Below are 27,907 nucleotides of genomic sequence, written 5' to 3'. Positions count from 1 at the left end.
CATAGGAGAATGTTTGTAGAAGCGGTTGAACTAGTAAAAATATATGGTAGTTTCTTTACACAATTTAATCAATTCACTTACATAAGGGTTGGAGGTTTTGAAGGTGAACCCTTTAGGTTACCTAGATATGCTTCAGACTCCTGTATTTTGATTGAAGTTTCCAGGCAGCTAGCCTATGTTGCAAAGGATTATGGTGAAGACTCTGGCACAAGTGGAATTTTTTTCATTGATTTAGGCCATTGCAGTTGTAGGTCTATCTTTAATGCACTAAATCTTGAGCTAGAGTTTAAGATATTTCATTTGAAAACTTTTGTGAAAAGGGATAAATTTGATAGTAAAGGTTTTATTGCCCAATATGTGAAAAAGATAGTGCCTAATCAACATGTATCCCAGTTGGAGGATTATTGGGAGGATTGCCCAAATGAATTTGAAGTGAGAAAGAGGAGTTGGTCCAGGTTAACTTTGAAATAGATTCGTGACATGAAATTGCCAATGGATACTTCAAGTGTCACTACTGATAATGAAGATGTAATGGATTCATAGTTAATGAAACAAGTACATAATGAACCTCTCCCAGAAGTTGACTGGAGTAAAAAGATGGAAGATAGCATTCAGACACACACTTTTAGCATAATTCGAAGAACAAAAAATTGTCTTAGGAGTTGCCGATTCCATTCGGTGAGGGCAACTAGTTCAAGAAACAAAAATGGAAAGAAGAAGATTGCAAACAAAGCTACTATTTTAATTAGCATCCTTGTTTCTATTGTAGGAAAAAGGAAGGCTCAGATTAAAAAAGAGAAACTTGACACTGAAGTTGCACTTTCTATTGGTGGTCAAGTTACCAGGTCAAGGTACAAGAAGAACTTTCAGCCACCTGCCACTCATCTCATTCTTGATTTGTATGCCGAGGAATTACAGTGCGATATGGAAAACCCTATTTTGAATGCAGATAAGGTCTTATCTAACTCAGATACTACTGCTCAAGATTCACATGTGCTTGATATCTGGTCCAATGCAGACAATGCTACACAACCACCTTCAGGAGCTATGCAATCTAAGGAACTAACTCTGGCTCCTAAATGATTAAGTGACTCAATTACCTGGAAAAGAAATGTGGTTCCTATTTTGGTGTCGATGGAAGCTGTTGTAAGTAAATTCTTGGGAAGATCCATGAAGCCAAAGAGGTTAAAAATGGATACAATGATTGGTTTTAACGAAGACACAAAGCACTAGACTACAGACATTGCCAAACCTACATCTGATAAGGATGCTGCCACTGCTTCAGAGGAAAATTATACCATTGAGCGAGTTTATTTGGGGGTCAGAACCAGAGCAGTTGATGTGAAACATTTGGAGACTTCGACCAAACAGATTATCTCCCGCACTTGGAAGGATGAGAAGGAAAAAGCAGAGTTGAAGCAGAAGTTAATGCAAATGGCCTAATATATTCATGCTCTGTAGAACAATCCATTGTCATTGTCTCAAAGCTCCGTCCCCTTTAGTTCAAAATTCCTAGGGAATTAGAAGTTCTTTGATGAGGTTCAACAAAACAAGATGATCGCATAGATTTTCTCTAAATGGCTCACCTCGATCGTGCATCAAGGAACCAATTACATATCAGATTTAGTGTAGATTTTCAAAGATTATAATGAATTTACCAAGGAACTAGATGCCGATTTAATCTCGTGCCAAAAAGAAAAGACTAAATGGGCGGTGATTTCAAAGCAAATGCATGATATCCAGCAATATGGCTTAACGAATTTTCTTGCCGAAAGACAAGTGCCAGGGCTGAATGAGGACATAATGTTTATATGCAGGGAAAGCATAGAGTGGGGCAAACAAATCATTGAACAAGGTCATAGTGAATCTATCAATTTGGGAGATGAACTAACAACCTTAAGAACAACCATGCAAAAGGATTTGCATTGCGTAGATGTTCAATTTCTTAAGGAAGATAGCCAGACTTTGGAAGATACTACAAAGATAATCAATCAATTCAGCAACCATATTAAACAAATTAAAGTGGAGCAATCCTTGGCTGTGGAAGATTTTACAAGGATTTCCAAAGTGGAATTGATGCTCACGGTTTGTCTGGATCACTTGGATTCACACAAGGACAAAGTACAGATGGTAAAGAGGAAGAAAGAACTTTGGAAGTAAAGAGTAATACACATCAGCCTGTTGCACATAACAGTAATTCAGGAGTTCTCGAAGGTGCATTGAGAGTGGAGTGCGGAAAAGGTGGTTATGGTGTCCATTCAAACTAATAACCCAGGCAATCCAACTGAGATGGAATCGACAACATGACTAGCACTACTGGGAGTTTTCTGCCAACGAGTCTAGTCATTTGTTTTTAATTTCAATTATGCAGTTAGGGTAGTTTCTCCTTAACTCTTTCGATTTAATTTTATATTTGGTTCAAACTATTGGTCTAGAGACCTGTTTATATGATTTGTAATGACTTTATGGGGGTTCACTAAGTTTTTGAAAAACTATCTCTTGGATTTTACTGAAAGACTCTGTGTATGGAAGGTTGATAATCATCTATGAATGAATATCGAATAACAGTTATCTTTGACTTTGAGTCTGTGTGTTTGATGTTCAAAATTTGATTTCTGTGAGAATTTGTTTCAAGTAAAGATCTGTTATAGTCTTCTATGTGCGGAGAAAATTACCAGCGGGATTCACCTTATAAGCTTTTCATTTTGTTTTAGTGTACATGTGAAGTCTGTCGACTTTATACAAAGAGTTATATATAAATCAATGCTTGCATTCATTTGGTGTTGACTTGTGAATGCAATAACCTTTTCTATGCTTTCTGGTGAAAAGTATAATATTGGTTGTGTGTAATTTGAGGTTGATTGAATATTTGCTAGAGGGAGTTGTACCTTAATTCAGAGGTTAATCAATATAATGATTTTCCAACTATTTGGTGAAATTTGTCTTTCATTTCTTGGTCTTAAGGGTAACCAAATTAAATAAACTGCGAAAGACAAATCTATTTACGAACAGTACTGAGACAACCTTTTACACTCAGGTCTCTTTTACTTTGCAGACTCAAGATCATAGTTTCTTTGTTGTGTGCCTTCATGTGTGTGCTATATTTTTCTTTATCATGTTCTAAACCTTATGTTTTGGGATTCTCTTATTCTCTAACCATGTTCTCTCATACAGGTTTTGTTGGTAATTGACACTCATCTGATGGTGTCCAGTGTTTTCTGGCGATTTCTGGTGGATAATTAATGATTTAGAGTTGTTAATGATGGAAACTCTTCATAGAGATCTGATCCGGCATTCGTAATTATTCCTATCTGGGAGTAGGTGTTAACTAGTAGCTGATTAACTGATATTTCAGGAAGAATAGAGCATTTTTGGGTTCGGAAGCTTTCTAGTGATTGCAGTGCATTGAATCATGTTGTTGTTGATTGGGTTGACTTAGACATATCATTTTGCTATTGTTTTGGTGATCCACATTTATTTTTTTGGATCCGGTCAAGCCAACATGTGACTAGACATTACACTTTCAGGCCAACATGATGTATGACCTATTTTGTGGTTACTGGTATATAATCAGTACATGAGCTCCCCTCTCAGTGAACACTAGGACAATCTTGCTAGAATTTATTAGTCCTTTGATCCAAATGTAACATTAACCAGAAGTGTTGAAGGACATATTATAGCCCTACATGATTAGATCTCAAACCTTCAAGCGGATAAGGAAAAAAATTTGAGAAAAGTAGGTAAACTCTGAAACCTGATTACCACCTAGTTGGACACTATATTAAGTAATAAGGTGGATTGTATGTAGGAGATGGCTTGGCTTGTATCATTTTATCTGAGAGAGTTACAACTTAATGCCACTATATTTAGTGCATTCATCACAGTTTTGGACAACTTGAAGAGTGGGTGGGATACTCACCTAGGATTTTTGAAGACTATTTATGCTAACCTCTTCAAGTATTTGTAAAGTGTTTGCCATCTATATATAAATTTTGGAGAACACCCCATCTTTGACATTGTTGTCAAAGGGGGAGAGGAATGGTGAAAAATGTATAGTATTGGAGATTGGAATTATTTGTCTAAGGGAGATCCTTATAAATTATTTTGATCCTTTTGAACCGGTGTAGAGTGCTCAACACTTAGTCATTTTTCACGAGTGTTTCCATCAATGCCAAAGGGGGTGATTGTTGGCAATTGACACTCATCCATTGGTCTCTGATGATTTTTGGTGGTTTCTGATGGATGATTATTGGTTTAGGGTTGTCATTCATGGGAACTCTTCATAGAGATCCGATCTGGTGGTCGTAATTCTTCCTATATGGGAGTAGGTGTTAACTAGTAGCTGATTAACAAGTATTTCAGGAAGAACATATCATTTTCTAGTCCAAAAGCTTTTTTAGTGATTGCGGTGCATTGAATCATGTTCTTGTTTATTGAGTTGACTTAGACACATCACTTTTCTATTGTTTTGGTGATCTGCATTTATCATTTTGGATCCAATCAAGCCAACCTATGACTACACGTTACACTTTCAGGCTGACATGATGTATGACCTATTTTGTGGTTACCGATATATAAGTTTGGTATGGGTGATCTTTTTGATGTAGCGTACGATTGTATGCGAGCAAGAGGTGATCAAGAATCTATTTTGGCGTAGTTTTAGGTGTGCATTCTTGATCTGGTATTTGACTGAGACTGAGTACAAGGCAGAATAGAGAAGGTGATCCAGTCAGTGTTTTTGTACTTAACTGGAACTCATCCAAGCATAGTAGATGATATTTCAGAGTTCATACATTGTAACTCATCACTATAACAACTTTATAAGTCAGTGGGACTTCTCTAAGGTTTGTAGCCTTCCGAGTTATTGTAATTGAGTAGTGAGCTCTAGGTAGTGTGTCTGAATGACTGTGCATTCCCATTTTGTAATATTGTTTTGCTACTAGTCATAGTGGAATAATATTGTGGGTTCAAATCCCACCATGGTTTTTCCCATTTGGGTTTCCATGTAAAAATACTGGTGTTATGATCTTGTGGTTGTTTGTTTCAGGTTTCTACATTTCAATTATAAGTGTTTGCATCCAGTGAATGAAAGTTAGATTTGAGAATCTGTTAATTAGTAGATCACTAATTCACTCCCACCTCTCAACGATCTTTGATTCTAATAGGTTTTTCCTATCTAATGCATCTATTTTGTAGGTCTTCAACTTGGGGGAATGCTTCCTTGTCTTGGAGATTTATCTACTTCCTCTATAGTATCCTTTTGGCATCATAATGTTATTTTATGTTTAGTAGATTTCCTTTAGCATGCATATTCATGTTGATTCATAAGCCCACTAAAGTGGGGCCAAATTGTAGTATCAAAAATTGCATACCCTTTTGTAATTTGACTTGCATATTTTGTAACCACTTTCATGTCTACTCCCCTAGCACCCGAGTAGGCTCACTTCAGCCCTTGCATCAATTTTTTCCATCTCAGGATGCTCAAGACACCTTTCAGCAACTATCCTTTAGCTTCTATTTCATGTTAGTCATGTGTCTCCCTTGTCTCCTATTATTTCCAAGTGTGATTCATTTGGACACTAGTGCGTCGTGCGGATGTTTGCACACCGCACATTAGTCTCATGACATCTCAACATTTTAATGTTGATTTTGAGTGTGCCTTTCCACTTGTCTCTTGCGCATGTTGGTGGAAACGGCCCCGAATATTTCAAACGGCTTGCCAACCCTCTTTTCCCTCCTCTTCTCTCTTTTAAATCTATCATATCTCTTCATTCAAGCTCTCTAGATTCTGGACACAATCTCTCTTATTCTTTGGGCTCTCACAACTTTCTCCAACTCTCTCACTCACTTGCTACAATAGTCTCTAATTTTCTACAACACTCTCAAGCTCTCATAATATCTCTTGCAACTCTCTTGGGTTTTTCAAGCCTCCTTGGTAATATCTTTCTATCAATCTATATATCTCGTATTTGAGCATCTTGGGATTTATCACATCCCTCTTCTATCATTTATTTTATCTTGCATTTATCTTTTATTCTATCAATCTATTTGGGTTGTCCATGGAGGTGGAAACACCAAAATGGGGGTCTGACTAAGGCAGACTCCAAAACACAACCCCCAACATTTTCCTTCTTTCTTTTGTGTAGGTTTCATTAAAGAAGATTCATCTAGCTGGAGGCTTTATAGTGTGGACCTATTGTTTGTCTATTCTCTTCCCTTTTCTCCTTCCATTTTATTTTGGTTATTTTGTATATCACATTTAATAGCTTAGCTTCATTATTTTTCATATTTTACTGCATTATAATCGCACTTGGAAATTTTTGTACGAACTTTGTACCTCATCCATATAGGATGACAAGGCATCATGCTAGTGTCCCCAACTTGCATGCTTGTCCTTTAGACAAAGGCTTGCCAGAGTCATTCGAGAGCCCTGAATTGCGGTTAACTATTTAACTATGTTAGTCTTATCTCCTAACTCACCTTAGCGCCAGTTTGAGTGAGGTAGCGGTAGATCGATTTGTCCTATGAGATTCATCATCTTGGAGGTGACAAATCCCCTCCTCTATAGGCCAAAGTTTTCATTAGTCTCCCTTCAGACCCTATCATCTTATTCAAACTTACCTTTAACTACTTGGAAAGTGGAGGAGTCGGTTGGACAAAGCTTCTTGAAAATTTTTAGAGGAAACTTGCAAGCTAGAAAGGTGCAATTCTGAGTAATGCTAGGAAACCCTAGTTGCTCAAAGTCTCTCTCCAAGGCACCTCATTTATCTCCTCTCCCTTTTACATATTTCATCATGGTGATCCAAGAAGCTAGATTAAATTCAAAGAAGATTTCTTTCGTTTGGTGTTGAATAGAAAAATAGGATTTCTTTGCTCAAGATTGGGAAAAAGTTTGCTATAATAAAATGCTAGGTGGACTAAGTATTAGAGACTAATGTTCCTTAAATATTTCCCTCGCGGCAAAGATTGGGTGGATGCTTCTGTTTGATAATTTTGTTTGGTTGGGAGTAATGAAGATCAAGTATCTTCTTGGAAGGGTCACTAATGCCTTTTTGGTCTTTGACGTCCTTCCTAGAGGATCCCATATTTGGAACAACCTTCTTAAGACTAAAGAGTTTCTTCAAAAATGTATTCTATTGTAGGTTGGAAATGGGAGTAGTATATGATTTTGTAAAGATCAGTGGTCCTCCCCTACCCCCTTAAATTTTTGCTCCATCTGTTTGGCTATTGAAAGTGAATTAATTTTCAGATTTGGGAGCTACGTTAGAGACTATTGAATTCCTAATTCTTCCCCTCTAGTGTCAATTATTAATTGCCTAGACTTTGATCATCAGTTCAGAATGACAATTGTGGAGCTTCTCAGGGTCCTTAATAATATGAGGATTTTCAAATTAGAAGATGAAGATAAGATAATATGACCCTTTTGTAAATATGGTGAGTACTCTATCTCCTCTCCTTTCTTTAATTGGTCAAATATTTGGAGGTCCAAAACAATTTTGAAGGTGTGTTTCTTCTGGTGGATGGTTTGCCATGGTAAAATCCTTACTATTGACAACCTAAAGAAATGTAGATTCTAATTCGTGAATAGATGTGTTTTACATAAGGAGGAGGAAGATAGTATAAACCATATGTTGCAAGGTGTGTGCCCTTGGTCTCCTTGTGTTGTGTAGTGCAACACTCAGGTTTGCGACATGGCTTAACTGCATCCCATAGGTTCATTAAGTCTCACCATTGTATCAAACATTAATAGGTTGATCTTTTGGTACAATGATAATTATGTTTCTAGCAAGTGGTATTAGAGCATGGGTCATAGGTTCAAATACCTTTCTTGCATTGGGCTGATTCTTTCAAGGTGTGTGCCCTTGGTTTCCTAGTGTTGTGTAGTACAATACTTGAGTATTGATAGGTCGATATTTGGTTGCAATGACAACTGTGTTTCTAACACCATATTATTTTTCATTTTCCTTTCTCCTCAAATACTAGATAGGGAATAATGAACATTTCCTTGGTAGCTTGTGTGTGGAATAGGGATCCTAAAGGAAACACTTTTGGTTGGCCACCTCCATCATCTCATCCCTTCATTAGGGAACTTTGGTGGCAGGCCTTATTCCATGTACGGAGTGGAGTGTATGGAAAGAACAAAACAACAAATATTCAAAGATAGGAAAAGAAGTTGGGAATATTTATCCATCTTCATAGATAAGAGTATCAAATAAAATATGGGTTGCCTTGTGAAAAAAGACACTCACTCGCCCTCTTTCGTAGATTGGCAGATTGTTAGAAGTTGGAGTTTGGCAAATTCCCTTTCCAACCTCATTTATCCTCCTATTGGTTTTAGAAATGCAATTAAATAGTCCCCCCCAACCCTCTCAATACTAATTAGTTGAAATTGAATTTTGACTGCTTGTCAAGAGGAAACTCGGGTTGGGGGGTGGGGATGGGGTCATAAGGGACTTAGGTGGTAAAATGATTCTGCCCTACATGGCTAACCTTGGAGTTCAAACCTCAAGCTTTGCGAAGGTGTCTATAGTCTATCATGGAATTGTGATTGTGAAGGATAGAGGATACAAAAGAATCATCATTGATAGTGATTCTAGAAACACCATAATGACGCTAAAAAAGGAAGCATATGGCAAATTTTGAAAAGATTAGATATCAAGAAACTATGACAACTTATGACAAGATTCTAAAAACTATGAATTTTTCCTACTCAAAGAATACTCGATCCTACATAAGAAGCCCAACAACCTAGAAATGATAGACATAATGGAATCAGGTGCAACCTAATATATCTACATGTGTTTCATAAATGAACATGTTATGCCCTACTATTAAGATATGACAAAGAGTGTAAAATAATAAAATAACATAAGATAATTTTTTGAAGGTCTCATCCAATTTATTGTATTGTTAATGTTCAATTTAAACAAGAAAAAATTTGAGATGTGAAATAAAGTCACCCCAGTGCATGTTACTCGTATATTTTTATACATCTTCAGATCTCAACCATTCACATCTTCAATCAATAATATATATACTCAACCAAATCCTTCATCAAATCATCTGGCAAGCTTGAGAGACACATTATAACATAATTTTCCCATCAACAGACAACAATCTATTAAAAACTTGATAAATATATATGCCATTAAAATCTCACGTCTTCTTAAACAACCACATCAATAGCACATTGTACATTTTTACACTATTTGTTTGTTTTGTATTGGAAAAAACTCATTTATAATAAAAAGAATAGTAATCAACAAAAAGGTTGTATATAGAGAATAATTAACTGCAACAATACAAGTAATAACCTCAAGGACACTGAAATAACAGTTGATAATGACAACACTTTACAAACATAGAATGAACAAAAAAAACTTTGAACAAAATCATGAAAACCAGAAAGTAAAATCTGCAACAACAGTCTTGTAAAGACGCGCAGAACACATACTGTCATCCCGCTAGTACCCAATAACCCAATCTTAAAAGAAACCCTAAAACTAAGAAAGCTGATACACGAATCATATTTTGAACAGTCATGTAAAGACATGCAGAACCCATACCGTCATCTTGCTAATAACCAATAACCCAATCTTAAAATAAACCCTAAAACTAGGAAAGCTGATACACAAATCACATTCTGGATTTGAGTGGTCTTTAGAATTGTCTAGAACACCGAATATCACCTTCATGGAGCTGTGATGTACGCCTTTTATCATCATTGATCTAGAGCATCGAAGGCATCATTTAACCCTTAACAGATATGGCAATTCGAGTAATGTCCTGAATAAACTTGTTCAGGTTGCGGAAGGAAGAACCACCTGAGCTAACCGCTTTAACTGTTACCTCCTTCAATTTCAACACCCTTTGCCTTGCCTCTTCACATTCCATAATCCTCCTCACCCCCTTCTCCACCTCTTCTCTCGAAACCAATCTATATTCGTCAACAACCACACCCTCAAAGTCCATCCCAATCTTCCACACATCTTTGACAAATCTGCAATTGAGAAACTGATCCACAAAATATGGCCATCCCGGCATAGCAATTCCGAAGCTGATACTCTCTATCACGGAGTTCCATCCGCTGTGCGTAAGAAACACTCCAACGGAAGGGTGGGACAGCATCTTCACCTACGGCGCCCATCCCAAAATCATCCCTCTATCTCCTATCCGTTCCAAAAATCCATGTGGCAAAACGGCAAGCTTCCCTTGTGCAATATCCATTCGCAAGATCCACAGAAAAGGCTGCTGGCTGCTCTCCAACCCCAGAGCAATCTCTTCCAGCTGTTGGTTCGATTTGAGGGAGGTGCTCCCAAAAGAAACATATATCACAGAACCCACCTGCTGCGCGTCCAGCCATCCCAGACACCTCTCGTCCTCTGCATTAATACAACTTCAAATAATGGGATCCAATGGTAGAAAGTGAAAATGTTTGTGAAATTAACTTATCAAAAATTATATGAAAAGTGGTCCTTAAGTTGAAATTTGATGTGAAAAGATAAAGAAGTGTCGAAAATGTGTATACATTATTTGAAATGAGAGGTGCCAAAAAAAAAATGTTACAAATGTAACAAAAGCCTAATAGCAAATATTATGTACATGTCCCTCACATTTAATAGCTTGATTTTATGCAATCTTCCAACCCTTTCTACATAGAAATAAAACATGTTTATTGTATTAAATACAAACTTGATAATTTAAAATACACACAAGGTACAACTTTTCATCTTGATCAAAATAGAAAGAAAATGTCATGTACAACTTCTAATCCAAATACACACAAGTATCAATATAAAAACAACAATATACTAAGATTGTGACAATAATTGCTTATGTAACCTATACTATATTCTAGCAATGAGCTAATATTATGTTTCAAAGAACCAAATAAAAATAAAAGATTTTGAGATGCACAAAGTTAGTGTGCACACATATCATAACTAAATGTTTTAAGTCTAAATAATATTGACAACTTGAAACTATATTTAAATTTAAGGAGATCCAAATAGAAATATTAACTATTGTAGAGATAACACTTAGAAAATGAATGTTTTAAACAAGTCTATAAAAAATATAAAGTCATAACAGATATGAATCAATCTTTTCCAAGCAATTAAACACCTATATGAGAATATGCATTGCTTACCATCATAATTCCTATGACGAAATAAATAGAATGAATATAATTTTTATACATATGCATAGAGTGTTTAAGTTACCTAGAAGTTATAAAGAATAATTGCATAGAGTTCACGTTGTAGTTTGTTTATAAAGAAGGTAATCAATCTATATTTAAGATATACATCCAATGTATCATAGTGAATATCAAAGAATTTTTTTCTTTGTAAAATATATTACTAATTAAATAACTTTATAATAATGTAATGATAGTGTATAACAATTACATAGTAGAAGTTCATCTCTAAAACTAGATCTAGTAGAAAGCATTAATCTATCATACTGGGATATAGGATAAGCTGAAAAACTAAAAGCACACATTTGAGCTTAGAAATATGTTATGAACATGTATGAACTTTAAATTAAAGAAGCTATGACATATCCATACTATCTTTAACTCAAAACAATATTAAATAGCTTACATTATTTTAACTTGTTAGGATAATTGTTATATTGTCTATCAGTTATTATTTGTGTACCTAAAAAAAAATCAGATTTGATAGAAATGTAGCATTATAACTAAAAAATGTCTATAGGCCCCCTATTATTCTTTTATAGTTCTAGAGGCAACAAAATGGGATAATGTTAAAATAAAACTAAAAAAATCAATAATATTTTACTATTTAAGCCACGCAACAATTAAAACAAAATCTAGAACATTTTAAAAGTTATCATTCCTACCTAAAATCCAAGGAGATGAAACCATAAGCACAAGTTCATTCTAGATGATGTGTTTGTAAATATATAAACATATATTGAAACTAATCCTTACACATTTCTATCCTTTTTGTTTATTTTATGTTTCTTTATTTGTTTTCATTGTCTCAATCCTTTTTTTTGTTCTCATATTGTAAAGGTTCATTTTAATTTTGAATTTGGTTCTTGGTCCTTCCTTTCATACCTATCATCCTCTACCCTATACCATCTTCTATTTAGAATTTTTGCTCTACTAATTTCTCATTTCTATCTTCTTTGGCCATCTTATCATGATGATGGATCATGAAGTTTGATTTGAAACTTTGTTGACAAAAATAAAACACAACTGAATCAATAAATTTGTTTATATCTTTAATATGGATTGTGAAAACTACATGATGTTAACACTCAACTTATGTTCACTTTTTGTATGCATTAAAGCTATGATTTTATCTAATGTACTTATGTAGATCTAGTGCTCATAAAATTGTACTGACAGTTGCACCTCTATAGGTGCTTCTTGACCATTGGGTTGATGCCCCTTACATGATTGTTAGAGTCCCAACCCCTACTCCCTCCCTACCTACCTTGTGGGTACAAATTATGGAAAAACATTCTCAACCTAAAAATTCCAAAGATCATACTACTCATAGATGGTCTCAGCCCTCCCACCCACCTTCTATCTCTCCTAATAGATGTGGTCCTGCTAACTAACCATATTTTAATAAGTTGCATAATTATTTTTAACATCTCTCATAATCGTTAATTTTTATCATAATCTCATTTAATATTGATTATCATTCTTCATAAGAAAACATACTTAAATATCAAAGTCAACTATAACTTATTTGTCTATAAAACAAATTAATCACAGTCCATGGCATTTGGGTTTATAATTCAAAGGTCTATAGGATTTCATCATCTTACCCCTTTCCTTTCCATAAATTAGGAAACAGGGGGTATTGCAACATGTCGAGAGCTCGTGATTTTTCCCAGGACTTCTGATTTGAGATGCTATTCGACATCTGCACTATTGAAGCTTGGTGATCGATAAATACTGTAACATATTGAAATGACAATTAAAATTTCAATAATAGAGGAGTTTCTAGGCAGTACTGTTCTCAAACTTTAGTCTACGTGGAAGATAACCTGAGCTCCATATTGAGGTCGTAGAGTGAGAAATTGCAAAGGAGCATGAGTATAAGAAGGTGAAGTGACAAAAGAAAACTTTTGCAGAATCATAGCCAGCACTAATTTTGCTTCCAAAAAGGCAAAATTCTGACCCACACAGATTATTGGACCTAATCCAAAGGGCATGAATGCCATTGGATGTTTTGTAGCCTTTGCAATTCCTTCGCTAAATCGCCCTGGGTCAAAATCATTGGCATTATTTCCCCACAAAGCAGGATCATGGTGAATTGCAAGGATCGGAAGCACAAGTTGGATGCCTGCAGGAATTGATAGTCTTCCAAGTTTCATTGGCTCACATGCCTGTCGCAAGAGGAACACTGCAGGTGGATAAAGTCTCAAGGCCTCATTTATGATCATTCCCACCTACAAAACATTCATATAATATTTTGTGAGACAAACCCAAAATACGCTTTTGAATTCGAATTCCAGTGTTTGTTTAAATATGATTGTTATTACTTGTTAAATTGGGTATTGCTTCCCATTACCTTCTGTGAATAAATTTTGCTAAGATAATTTGAGTAGATTTGAAAAAAATTTCTGCTTTTTGTTTCACTTATTAGACGAATTGCTTACCCACTCCAAACTAATAGCTTGACCTTCTTTAATATCATTGTACATTGGCGATTGAATTCTGTTTCCTATATATTTAAATTTACAGTAACTGAATCTATGTTTCTCTGAGGATGTCAGCAGGTACCTCATGCACAGGGAAAAGTACTGAGGCTTTAGTCAAACTTAGTTTTTAAAAGCTAGCAAATGGCCCTTACTGTAATTTTCTATTTTACTAATGTAAAAATACTTCATTGTATTGACATGGATATTTGGGTCTGCGTTAGATGGTCCTTACAATTTTGAGGCGGCTTAAGCTGTCTGCATCTGGATAATTGTTTCTCCCACATACTTCCAGCACCTCTCTGCGACCTCGCTCTTGCCAATCTTGATGTATGCCCAACAATATTATAGCACATGTCAAGAGGACTGAGGTCGTTTCATGGCCGGCAAAGTAGAAAGTCTTACATTCATCAATGATTTCCTCTGTACTCAGGCTCGCATTAGTTTTACATTGACTCCTACCTGCTCCCTGTTCTGAGACATCATAAAACCAAGCAGATCCGCACCAGAGCTACCTGTTTTTTCAATCCCAGCAGTCTTTTCCCTGGCATCTATAACTTGTCTTAAGGATCTTCTTATTTCTTTCTCCAAGTTCCAACGTTGCCTATTCTTTGAAGTGGGCAGAAACCTGATGATAGGAGTCACTCTCAGACATTACATACCAATGTAAGAAACCAAAAAAGGTTATAGATTCTGCATACTTCAGAATATGAAGAAAGCCTCCCAAAGTACAAAGGCATTCATCCTATTGAATAAAATGTCTTCTCAAGATAAAATTCATAAACATAATTCTTGAAGGACAAATACATTTTGAGAGGGAAGATATAGCTGAAAATAAAGTGGCACTTCCAAGTTAAAACAAATATTGGAAAATCTTTCCAGCGACTTTCAAGGAAAAACATAAAGGGACAGAGACATGAACACTCTCAAATCAAAATATTGATTGCATTCCTAGGTAACTTAAGATGGGTAAATTGTACTTTCACAAAACACAAGTTTGTCACCTGAAACCTGGAATATAAACAGTGCGAAATAGTTCAGATGTAAGAATCATCTGCTTGACCTGCATATCAAAGATATGCTTTCCCTCTGAAAAACTGCTGCCAAATGCTGTGCTCGCAATAACATCTGCTGTGAGATCACGAAACTCCTCCAGCACTTCAATTTCTGATGCACCTGAGTGTACCAATTTACTCCATTTATCCAGCATATTGCCACTGCTTTTCACAATTGTTGGAATCATACCCTGTAATTAGTAATTACAGAACTAGTTAAACAATATATGACAGAACGTGTCTTCCTCTGAATTTCTGAATATAAATATCAAAATAGAGAAAATAAAATAATTCTACAGGTGGTATCTAACAGATTAGGCTTTTTTTTTGCAGTGTCATGTATCAGGAATATATTTAGGGTAAAAGTAACTTCTACAGATAGGAGCAGAAAATCTGTATTCAAAAAGCATCAGCCAAGACATCTCAGTAGTATTTCAATTCAAGAGAACTGGGTATACTCTCCACTGGCCAGTAGATTAAATAAAATTAATTCATAATATTATTTTACTCCATTCGTCCCACATATTGGCATTTCTTTAGCACTTAAAGTTCTGATGCAGCTGACAATATCAATTTGCTCCATTCATCCTAACAAATTGGCACTGCTATTCACAATTTTTAGAATCACACTCTGTAATTACAATATATGAGTTTCTTGTATGGCATTAAATTTCTTCCTATGAAATTCTGAATATGAACTTCAAAATAGAGAAACACGTATAAAATAATCTGCGTAGCTTCTAACAGATTAGGGTTTTTTTTCGGTTTTGGCAGAGTCGTGTATCTGGAATATATTTAAGATATAACTTCTATAGATTGGCTCACAATATCGGTATTCAAAAAGCAACAGTCAAGACATCTCAGTAGTATCTCAATTTAAGAGAACTAGATCTACTCTCCACTCTTCTGCTTGCAAAGAATTCTCACAAGGTCAATAGTTAAAAAGTTTTGAACACGCCGAAACCTTGGGCTTAACACCACACAGAATCTTACCGAGGCGGTAAGATTCTACTCTGTCAAATTGACCAGGTGTTTCACTCAGATATAACCCTTCATTAAAGGTATGCCAATCCAGGGCAGCAGGGGCATGGGTTTCCTCACTGAGTTAATTTTTCTATCATATTGAACTTAATGATATCTGATTTTTACATTATATTAGTATTTATACTTTTTGTTTCTGAATTAGATTGAGTGATATCAATGTTTCTAATCACATCCATAACAGAATGATAGTAGAGAGCTCAATAGGAAGAAAATTGGTCTTAAATCTTATGACCTTACAGTAGACATCTTCTAGAATGGCTTAAAATTCGACACTAGAATCTCCTTGAATATGATTTTTAACTCTCAGGTTCATGACTCAAACTCTGACCACTACTTCTTATGACGCCCAACTGCAAAATTTGGCCATGGAGACATATTCCATGGAGGCACTACTTGTCCTTGCGATTACTTATGAACAGAGGAATCAGCCTGGCTCTGCAAATAGTAAAGGCCCAATAATCCGCTCATGGATGCTTGGATAGAGGGTTTTATCCTTCTTGATCTAGGTTAGCAGAAATCAGAAACAGAATTTTAAAAAATTATGGAAAGAGATAGTATAAATATAAATATAAATATATATATGACAATTATTTATGAAAAAAGAAATCAATATTATTGTAATGAATTATGTATTCAAATTAAACAATATTATTATAATCATCTTAAAAATTAATATTAATTATATAATAAACAACCTCAAACAATTAATCCCCTTGAAACATTAAGAAGATTGATGTGAAAAGTACATCTATGGTTATTTATTAGTAGGAACTTTATAGATTTCTCTCTAAAAAGACTGATTTATATATTATATAATATTGGTCCTAATTTAAGACATAAGTAGAGACATCCAGTGCCTTACCTTCAACAGATCCATATGGAAAGCAGGATTGATGATTCTTCTGTGCTGAGCCCATTTCTCACCTTTCAACCCCACAAGTCCCTGTCCAACCAGTTGTCTTGAAAGGGGATTATCTGGAGGCTTTGGATAGTTGCCAAATTTAGTGGACAATATCTCCTTAATAAGCTCAGGGTGGGGAACAACCAACCTGGGATTCGGCCCAAACCAGAAAATAAAATCCTGACCTATATCACATGTAAAAAATTTATCAATCAATACGGTCTTCAGAATTCTTTATCTTCTTCTTAATCACTCACTATTCTTCTTAATCAGCCACTATTCTAAGTTCTAACACCACCCAACTCTAACGATCAATGGTGCTAAGCAGGAATTCTAATAATATGATTAATGAAATACCAGATGCTTAAACAAAATGCAGAGTAAGTGTACCGTAGGTTTTGGCCCACTGATGTAAATGGGGAAGAACTCGAGGGAGTATGTCATGTGAGAGTGGCATGGGTTTGGATTTCTGCTCATCGATCATTCTGGTTATATCTGTAGAATTCCCATTGAATAGTCTGTATGGAGGGCCCCTGATTCCTTACGCTTCAAAGTACTTTTTCAGTTGCAGAGGCTTCCACCATATCGTTGTTGCAATCTTGAGCAGAAACCAAACTAAACCAGCACAAACAGCCGCCAAACCCCGAAACACCCACTCCATATTCCAGATGTGGCCAATACCCAGTAATTATTTGGTTCTGAAAGCTTCAGATTTGCTTTAACTGTCTACCAAGTGTAGGATCCATCGTGTTCTTTTTATATCTGCATAAATAAAATGATCTATTCAGTGAGTGGACGACGATAAATCAATGCAAGTAACTTCAACGAGCCTCACAGTCAAGAGATGACTGCTTTGATCAGTTTTAAGTGAACAGAAATAATTGATGAGGAACGAATTCTTCTAGATCTTGCCTTGTGGAGAGTTTTTCACAATTTTAAGTTACAATAATTTATATATTTTGTATTTTCGAGTTTTAATGGATGTTACGTTTAAATTAGTATGGAGAGAGTATTTTCATTACAAATAATCAAATAAAGATAAATATTTGGGATCATGTGTAATCCTTAATTTTATATATTAATTCTTTAATTGCTAATTGTCTGGAAATAATAAATTTGAGTGATGGTGTATCCTCGTGCTTTTCCTGGAGGAAGTATCCTCGTGCTTTTACTTTTCCTTAGCCTCTTCAATATTCTCACCTTTTGTTTCCTATTTTTCTTCTTTGTCACTCTACTTTCCTTCATCCTCCCTTTTCACTCTTAGTTCCTTTCTTATTTTTGTCTTCTGATCCCTTGTTATCAGATATCTCTTCCTTAGGAATATCAAAACTCATTGTTCTGTCAATTTGCTCATCCTTAGTTAAAGTTTATGTGATCTCTAGAGGGGAAAGGGATGTTTCATCCATAACAGTATCATTAGTTGTAGGTGTCTCATGTTGCACAAGGGCATTATCATTCTTGTGAGACAACAATCCAATCTTATTTGCCATATCTTGCAAGGCTTCAACAATCTCCTTCTGTAACTTCTCAAATACCTCCTTGTCTCTTCCTATTAGAATGCCTTCCCTTCATTTCGATTTGAACTCATTTGAGTAGACTTGTTTTAATGTAGCTTAGTCTGCTTCAAACAATCCTTCACCTACTATCTGTAGAGCATGTTGCTTAATCTTATCCATGTCATCAATAGCATCATATCAAGTACTTTTGATAATACACTCCATAAGTCATCTAGGATGTCATTTTTGAAGTTTTCCATGTATGCTTCTAAGTCAGTGATGTACTTTACAAAAGTTTTGACAATTGTTGCTTTGTCTTCTTCATCAAATTTACCATGCAATTCGCCAACCTCCTTCAATTTTTCATTTCTTACCATGTAGTTGAACATAGTGTCCAACTTTAGAGGTTTCTTTCTTTTAACTTTCTTCCCTTTTTCTTTTGTCTTCCTCTCTCGAACCTCATATCTTTCTTTTTCTTCCTCAATGCCTTCTTCCTCTGAGGATTCTACAAGGTGTACTTTCTTGCTCTTAATTGATTCTACCTTTTCTTCAGACTTAGTCTATGATTCTAATTCTTCTTCTTCTAACTTCTCTTCCTCTTCCTTAGAAGGCTTTGCTTTAGAGGCATTTTGCTTCACTCTCTTTGAAGATGAGGAAGGGGTTTCTCTTTTCTCTCTTTTTCCAGTCTTATCCTTAGGTGTTGGAGTAGGCTTTTCTTCTACTTGACTTGGCTTCTTCTTTTTCTTCTTCAAGGTAGATAGAACTGTTCTAGAGGTTGTAGGTCTAGTCGAAGATGAGGAGATTCTAGTTCTCCTTGTGCTTGTTTTAACTCTTCTGATCAATTTCCTCTTGAGTGAAAATAGTAGCTTTGCCCAATTCATCAACCTTCTTCTGAACTTTCCTTTCAATGATTGGTTTCATTTTCTCCTCATGCACTACTTTAGATTTTTCTTCAAAAGTTTCATCTCTTTCTTGAGTTTCATCTCTAGGGCTTCTCAAAAGTACTTCAACTAAACCAATCACTTCATCTTCAGATACTTTATAACCAAGAGTTGATACCCATCTAGTTCTAGACTCTACTACTTTCATAATACACTCATCTATAGTTATTATAAAGGTAATATCATTTTGATATTTTTCAACAAGACTTTTGGGTATCCTTTCTCTCTTTTGCATCCATTATTGAAAAATAGAAAAGAATGCAGAAAATGCTTCATCTTCTTCTGTCAAATCCTTGAATTTGTTCATATAATCATAGTTTTGATGTTCAATTGATCTATTGGGATTCCAACCTATACTCTTGTGATTGGGAGGTTCACCCAAAAAGTAGAATAGTATACACAAAGGTAATGTGCCATTCTGAAAGTCATGTTTCTTCTCCTTTGTTTGTTTCAAATTTTCCATAAACTCTTGCCTCAATAATTCACATAGGCCATAGTTTGCATTCTTCGTTACCATCTCATAAGCCATATTGATAGATTTTGTTTCCAATTAATAATGATCATACTTCACAGTAGGATTTCTAATTGTGATAACAAACATAGCTCATATGTTCATATTAGATCCAGTTAGGTCAAGCAAGGTTAAGATAGTTGAAAAGAGTTATCTTGCTAAATAAGTGTAAATTAGATCCTTGTAGGAGAAGAGATCTTTGTTCAAAACACATCTACCTTCAAGAGGAGTTGTCTTAGACAAATATAACATCTTCTAGAACGAATGAATGCAAGAGCTTTGAAAAGAGCAGAGGATTGAGATGACATCAAAGAGAGATTATTTATAACAACGCTCTTCTAAAAGAAGGCAAGAGATCCTCATTAGGGATATGCACATGCACAAAATAGAAGGGTTTATTATAAAAGATACTACTCAATGAAGAAAAGAATTGATGAATGATCAAAGACTTCCAACACCAAGGAGGATGTCCCAATTAAGGATATGTACTTAAGATCCCCATTAGGGATGCTTGTTCCAATATGAGAGAAGGAATTCAAATATGAATACACCTCTACGATCAATAAGAAGTCCTTATAGAAGACACTACTTCATAAAGGGGAAATTTTAATCTTAGGAGAGACGTTTGAAATCACTCTTGCCCCCTATATATATAGGGAGAAGAGATGGGATAGAAATAGGCTATTATGTTGCTTCCAAAAGTATGATTGTATGTGAAATTGTACCATCATGAATGACAATGAGCCCCCAGTAACTGAGCTACCAATGTCACATAATGATGAGCAACATAATAGCCATTAATGTTATTTAAAGACATGATAGATTGAATGAGGTATTTGAATATGACATGTTAAATGTTGTACTATAAGTGAGATTAAAAACATGTATAAGATGATGAATGTTAAAAAGTCTTTTAGAAAGAGAGAAGTTTATAGGAGAAGAATAGGCCACTAAGTCATTCTTTTGTTGCACACAGGAAATCTTAGGAGAGGGATAAGTATAATTCATTAGAGCCTTATTCCTAGATGAAGGGAATTTAGAATGAGTAGAAGATAAAGTCTCATAAGTGGGATTATAAATCTCTTGAGGGGATTCATAAAGAGATTTGTTCATCACTAAGATTTCCTAATGAGGGGGATGAGTGTTGAAAGAAGTAGAAGATGAATTAATTAAGGTGAGGTCATCATCACTACTAAATATAGCATTCACATTGAGAGATGGTCTTTTAGATGCATTGGTGGGCTTAGAAGGGTTATATCCAAGTCCAAATGAGACTTCATGTGTGTTGTGTTCTAAAGGAACTTTAATTCCTTCTTCATTTGTGCCACAACCATTGCCTACATCATAGTCACTCTTAGCTAAAATGTGAAAACCAAGGCCATAGAGGGATGCCAAATCAGAAAGAGATGGTTTCACCTCATAGGTCTCAGTGCTATATGAATTAGAGGAAGGATTTGAAGAAATATTTGAATTAGAAGCAGCCACAAAGTGGTTACTTAGTTGTTTAGACAAAATGGGTTGCTCCTTAGGTTCTTCTATTTATCCTTCTCAGTCTTAGATCCTCTCCAAGATACTCTATACTCTCTTATAAAAGTAGGGCTAAAGTCTAGAGATTCCCAATCATCATCTGAGAGAACTCCTTTGGAAGAAAAGATATCCTTGGGAGGAGATTTTGATTAAGTAGAAGAATCATGAGTACTAGAAGGAACACAATCATCAAAGGAAGTAGATGTTTTTGAAGAAGTAGAAGGATTAGGAGAAGAATGGGAAGTAGTTGAACAACAAGATCTAGATTTTAATGGTTCTTGAGGTTTGGTATCAGCGGATAAGGTGTATGTCGTATAGTTATAAATGAACTTGACTTTCCTATGCAAAGTTGAGGGGATAGCTTGCATGCTATGAATCCAAGGTCTCCCTAATAGAAGGTTATATGTCAAATTCCCAGGCATAACATGAATAGGTGTAGGTAACACAACAGGACCTACCCTAACGGGCAAGGTTATGACACCTAAACATTCTTTAGCAACATTATCAAAGCCTTGAATAGTCATGGAAGCAGGTTCAATGAGAGAACAATCCACTTTAATCTTATCCAATAAGTCCACATCACAAACATTAAGGCTAGATCTATCATCCACAAGGATTCATCTTATAGCACTATCATGAATAATAACCACAATCATAAGAGGATCATATTTATTTGGAATTTCAAGAGAAGGTAACTGATCTTGTGTGAACACAATTTGAGATTTAGGTTTATTCATAGGATCAATCAAAGCAACTTCATGTTATTAGGTGTCACCGTAGGTGGGACATCTATGTTTTTTGAAATGTCTTATAACATCCCATGATAAACAAGTGAAGTTTGAACCAAATCCCAAATAGAAGTCTTGGCAGGAGTAGCTTTAAGTTGTTCAATGAGATCATACTCCTTGCTAAGAGCTAATATACAAGGTTCTTGTGGAAGAGTAGGTTGAGAGGGAGGAAGTGAAGTGGGGTTAACCGGAGGAGGACTAGATTGCCTATTGTTTCTTGTGTCATAAGTGTGAGCAACTGCATTATAACTCTCTCCAGTAATTTTCTTAGCGTACTCATAAGGGCTCTTAGTAGGATAACCTCCTTGCATAGTAATAATAGGTTTCTTAGGAGTGAAAAAAGAATCATTAACATAACCACCTTGAACCACTAAGATAGGCTTACATTGGGAATTTTGAGAAGGACAAGCACCTTGAACTATGAAGAGGGGTTTATTGCACATGTTTCATTCACATGTATCAAATTGATTGAAGATGGTTTAGGAATATGAAAGGTGTCCTTAGAAGAAGAATGAACAAGAATGATGGAAGAATTGTTGATAGTCTCTTCTTGCACTAAAATATTATTATAGTTAAGATCAATTTTAGGAGGGAGACTAGGGGTAGGCATTGATGTTTTAGAAAGAAGTGCATTAGTAAGAAGGATCATATCATCCTCTATAATCAAAGGATCCACATGGTGAATAGACTCTCTAGGAGAAGGATCAACATTACTCTTTAAAGTCTCACAATTGAAAGGGATATCTTTGAAAGAGATAATAACTAGCTTGCTTTGAACTAGGGTATCCTTATGAGTAGAGCCAAGTTGAGGAGAGGGATATGCTTTATTTCTAGAGGGAGAATGATTGAGATTCATGGAAGGTTAGATTCTATCAAGGGAGTTATCAATCATGATTTCATCCCCTTTGGCTAGTGTTCTCTCATGGGAGAGAGAATAATGAACACCTTCTAATGGTTCATCCCAAATAGTGAGGTCATTCAAAGGAATACCATGCACAAAGATGTCCTTATTGTTATTGCCAATTTCAAGAGAAGGGACAACATTGTTTATCAATTATTCATCCTTAGGAGGGAGAGCATCACTATATGTGTCCAAATCATCTTCTTGCCTTAAAATGTGTTCAATAGGATCTTAAGGGGAGAGAGCATTAAGTAAATTGGCATCTTTATGGGTAAGACAAGCTTTGGGGCAAGGAGAAGCATTTCTCATTAATGCATCATCTCTAGTCAGAATTTTGTTAGAATCAAAAGAGAAGATGCCATCACTAGGAAAAGTAGGGACAATAACATCTTTTAGCACAAAACTAACCTCATGAGGGGAGTATTATTTAGGAGGGAGATGAAAATATTTCTCCAAAGATTCATGGTTAGGAAGGAGATCTTTGGAAGAAGCACTCATAACCTCTTCTTGTACTAAAATGCCCCCATTGGTAAGACCAAATTTAAGAGAAGATAAGTCAATGTCCATCAATACCTTTTCACTTAGAGAGGCATCATGTAAAGAAGGTAAAGTAACATTAAGAAAGGTGTTTATGATATCATCTTCTTCCTCTAAGATGGCTAGATGAGAAGGGCACATTTTAGGAGAATTGTTAAGACCGCTCTTCAAATCTTCATCCTTAGAGTATAGGAGAGATTTGATGGGATTGATAAGGACTCTTTTAGGCACTAAAATGTTGCCACAGATAGGAGGAGGTTCCTTAAGAGATGGAAATTTTGAAACAAGGGAAGCTAACCCATTATCATATTTACGAAATGAATGCATCATGACAAAAAAAAATTCCTCTTTCAAATGATAACATATGCAAAATAGATGGAAATGTTCAATTTTAACCAATGTAAGCACTCTAAATGTTGTTTTAGAAAATGAAATTTATGACTGAAATGTGTTCCTAAATCAATCTGAAATTAATAATCCAAATTAAGCTATCCACAAGTTCATTTTTGAATTGAAAAATTAGGGTTTCAACAAAATTAACCTCTAAATTTTGAAATTTGCAAGGAATTGAAATTTGTAAATGTAAATTTGAATTTGAAATAACAAACACACTCAGATCTAAGAACATAAATCAAAATTAAAGAAGGTTGGATTAACGTCGAGTTCACCAAAATGTGGGGGCGGGAAAAGCGAGATTGAGTAACTAGGACCTAATCCCACTTTTGCCAACACATTGGGAATACAAAAGAACCTAGGGAGATAGATCACTTTGGCTACTTCTTGTGAGAAAGAGAGAGCCAAGGATTATCTCTTAGGGTTTCTATTCCTCTTGTCACAAATGATGAGAAAAACTATTGTTTGAATGATCAACTAGACTAGGAGATAAAGAATGAAGCATAAATGAACTCAGAATTGAACAAACTTGTAGATCTAAAATTGAGATACTAAAAGCATGAAATGGGGAGGATTTTGGATGTGTACCTTATGCTGCAAATTGAACAAAATTGACCAAGACCAAGGTGTCACGCCACTGTCCCTGATGGACTGACAGAGAGTTGTAACTGAGAAACTACAAATTTGAGATCCCGAAGCTACAACCTATGAAATTTCACTGCAAACTGGAGGGACCAGGGTGCCACGCCCTTTTCCTTGACAGTTTTCAACACTTCTAAGACTTATGGGTGGTATTGATTCCTTTTCTAGATCTTAAACAGCCTTTCGATGCTTGTTTCTACACTTGCAACTGAAAAGGGAAGGTATGGGTGGATATAGAGGGTTTTGCCTAAGTCAAACCCCTATTTTGGTGATTTCCACCTCCACAAATAACCAATTTATATAGTAAAATAGTGTGTGTAGGAATCTTGTGTGCGTGCAAGACCCTAAGATGAATGCAAACAATCTAGAGCAACCCTAAAGAGTAAATCCTAAATGCTTGTAATTGACAAAGTAAATTCTCTAAATCAATGATGCAAAGTGATCTAAAGCATGAATGTAAATATGCAAGTTGATGTAAAGAATCTCATATAAAGACATGAAAATAACATGAAATCATACCAATCCCCAAGGGAGATTTATTGCCACTAGATCTCCTATTACTCTTCAATGTCTTCAAGGCTCCTAATTAATGATGAATGCTTAATAAAATGCTTGATGAATGTTGTTGAATGTTGTTGAAGACTCTGCATAGGCTTCTCTTTCACTACATAGAAGGCTCCTTATGCTCCAAAAACCTATTCTTAGAGTCTTAGATATGATCCCTTCAAATGAAGAAAGAGAACTCTTATGTATGAAACCCTAGATCTTAATTTTGACATAATTCCAACTTTAGGCCGACCTAAGAATTGAATTTGCCATCAATATTTTGGGGTTAAGCATTATAATATCATAGAATTGTGCTCCTGAAATTTTGGGAAAATAATCGAGGACCATGTGCACTCTCGCCACTGTTCGACCAACGTTTCACCAAATTTTTAGGGCTATTAGATATGATGATATTAGAGGGAATCCCAAACTTACAACTGATTTTGAGGTGTTTTGATATGCGAAATCGTGCCTTAAAGGTCGAAATAAGACATAATTAGGGTTTATGATTTAAATGATTTACTGGAGGAATAAAATGAAAAGGGGCACACTTAGGGTAAAGGGCCCAACTTTATGATGTGGAGAGTGATGAAATATGACTTTAGATTTGATTAAATTTATTAATTAAATGCTTAAAGGGAAATAATAATGCAAGATGCAAACACACTAAGGCAGGTGCTAAACTAAGTGTGATAATGTACCACCCTAGCAAGGTGTACAATTTACGACACTACAAATATCAACAATAGCAATGTTGCCAAATCTAATATTGACTATGTCATGGTTGACACAAAAGGACAACATTAATTTTAGACATGTAACACATTATCTTATAGTAAGTGTGAAAATGAACTAAAAGGTTATTATCTTATTAATTTTAAAAGTTATTATGAAATCAACTAATTGATGCATTCCAAATAGAAAATTAATGATAACCAATATTTGCTTAAAAGATTAGCATTACTAAATAGAGGTGACACTTCTCAGCAATAAACCTTTTACTACAGTTGTCTATTTCATGGACTTAATCGTTATAAGTAAGAAAATCTAATCATTGAAGACAATTGCACATACTAGTAATTATAATACTAGCATATATATATTATTATATATATAGTTTAGTATTCTTATGTTTAGGGTAAGGGTTTGATTTGGTTTAGTGTTCAATTATGTATAAGGTTATGGTTAAATTGGGTTTATTATTCAATTATGTTTAAGGTTAAGGTTCAGTTTGGTTTAGTGTGAAGATTATAATACAATTTGGTTTGGGTTTAGGGTTATGATTCAATTTGGTTTAGCATTAGGGCTTAATTTGGTTTAAGGTTAGGGTTCAATTTGGTTTAGTGTTAGGGTTGAGATCCAATTTGGTTTAGTGTTTAGGTTTACTCTTATAGATAAGGTTTAATTAGGTTTAATTAGGTTGACAATTAGGTTTATAAATGGTTTAATATAAAGGTTAGGGTTCATTTGGTCTAGGTTGGGGTAATTTTAATCTAGTCTTCTATTCAATTAGATTTAGGGTTAGGATTCAATTACGATATGTTTAGGTTTACTCTTATAGATGAGGTTTAATTAGGTTGACAATTAGGGTTATAGATGGTTTAATATAAAGGTTAGGGTTCCATTTGGTCTAGGTTGGGGTAATTTTAATCTAGTCTTCAATTCACTTATTATTTTTCCTAATAATTTTAGTTTTATGGACAATGAACATGATGATGTTTTATATTCAAGCATTTTTCTTATACTTTTGTATATGTTGTATGATGTATATTAATAAAATATACCAACCTTGTTATTTTAACAAAATGGTATTGATATTTTAGCAATTGAAAGAATTATTAGAAACATGACTATATTGAACTTTTTTATGAGATTTTAAATAAATTATTTAGATTATTAACAAAAATAACAAAATATTAAATTAAATAATATGGCTCCATTGCCTTATATTACATAATGACGCTAACAATTCACATTGAAGGCATTTTCTTTATATCGTATTAAGTAAACCGTTTGAAAAGTGGTTCCGAGATTATAGTAGCTATAAAGCGGTTAACTATTAAATAACATTTAGGTAATCACCCACTTTCTATGTTATATTGTATTATTATTTTATTAGCACGGTAGACAATTTAACTGTTGAAATTTTATCTCATTTTCCAATTAACCGCTTAAATATTATTTATCTTGAATTACGAGAACGATTTATTAGATAAATGGGGCTATCCATTCTACATAAACGGTGCGGATTTGGAATGAATTCTGACAAGCCTCTCCGCTTAATTAGATACTCAACCATTAACTAGGGGTAATAGTTTTAATGACAATGGTTGAATAATTAGTTATGTTTATAATCGTATTTTTTCAACATTATCTTCCATATCTTTGATGATTATTAAGTTGAGAGGCTTCCCTAATGGCAGCAGTCAACATTTGGGGGTTTTCAATAATTTTGACAGTCATTTGGTTTTCAATTATTTAAGGCTTAAAATAATAATTAATTAATATAGAATGTCAAATAATTGCGAGTGACTAGTATATGAATTATAGATTTTTGCATTTGCCTATTGTAATCATCACTTTCAAAATATTTAAGGTTTTTATATAATGTTCGGTTTTGTTGTATTTAATTTAGGGTTTTGCATTTTATATTTTTGTATATGTTGTAGTAGTGAGTATTGATATTTTAATATTTGATTAGAATTGTATGTTTTCATTATCTTTATGAATAGCTTCTTTTCAATTTTAATAAACTCATTTGAATTGCAGTAATGAGGAGATCAATGCATTGGAGAAGGAATGCAAGATGCCAGTGAGAGTTGTGTAAATCTATTTTACGACATGCAAAAAGAAAAGGTAGAATAAAAATGTTTAAAAATGTTTCTTATATGTCTAAATTAATTTCTTTTCTTTTTCAATGTGAGAATAAAAGCTTACTCTAATTG

At 34.7% G+C, this 27,907-nt stretch overlaps 3 protein-coding genes across 3 annotated transcripts; all 3 read right to left on the bottom strand.

The window, feature by feature from the left end:
* Positions 1-9,750: 9,750 nt before the first annotated feature.
* LOC131076856 (7-deoxyloganetic acid glucosyltransferase-like) lies at positions 9,751-10,128 on the bottom strand. The gene has a single exon (XM_058014191.1). It carries the CDS (start codon positions 10,126-10,128, stop codon positions 9,751-9,753), a length of 378 nt encoding a protein of 125 aa, XP_057870174.1.
* Positions 10,129-10,134: 6 nt separating this feature from the next.
* Positions 10,135-12,902, bottom strand: LOC131076855 ((R)-mandelonitrile beta-glucosyltransferase-like). Its single transcript, XM_058014190.1, has 2 exons — positions 12,805-12,902; positions 10,135-10,396 (listed from the first exon to the last, which is right to left on the bottom strand). Exons 1-2 carry the CDS (start codon positions 12,900-12,902, stop codon positions 10,135-10,137), a joined length of 360 nt encoding a protein of 119 aa, XP_057870173.1.
* Positions 12,903-12,989: 87 nt separating this feature from the next.
* LOC131076854 (cytochrome P450 734A1) lies at positions 12,990-17,341 on the bottom strand. Its single transcript, XM_059212918.1, is given in 7 exon segments — positions 12,990-13,431; positions 13,916-14,140; positions 14,143-14,308; positions 14,685-14,926; positions 16,642-16,865; positions 17,071-17,220; positions 17,302-17,341. Coding segments are annotated over 7 exon segments (1,473 nt in total). The 3' UTR covers positions 12,990-13,005.
* Positions 17,342-27,907: the final 10,566 nt, after the last annotated feature.

The sequence above is a fragment of the Cryptomeria japonica genome, chromosome 10 (assembly GCF_030272615.1).
Source record: "Cryptomeria japonica chromosome 10, Sugi_1.0, whole genome shotgun sequence".
Lineage (NCBI taxonomy): Eukaryota > Viridiplantae > Streptophyta > Pinopsida > Cupressales > Cupressaceae > Cryptomeria > Cryptomeria japonica.
The sequence above is the reverse complement of the archived record's forward strand: the minus strand, read 5'-3'. Positions and strand labels throughout refer to the sequence as shown.

Bases quoted from the DNA above. Each gene is read 5' to 3' on its own strand.
- LOC131076856 (XM_058014191.1), bottom strand. From the start codon at position 10,128: ATGCTGTCCCACCCTTCCGTTGGAGTGTTTCTTACGCACAGCGGATGG.
- LOC131076855 (XM_058014190.1), bottom strand. From the start codon at position 12,902: ATGTCGAATAGCATCTCAAATCAGAAGTCCTGGGAAAAATCACGAGCT. The intron at 10,397-12,804 runs GTAAGATGATGA...CATTATTTGAAG, and splicing joins AATTTATGGAAAGGAAAGGG to TTGTATTAATGCAGAGGACG.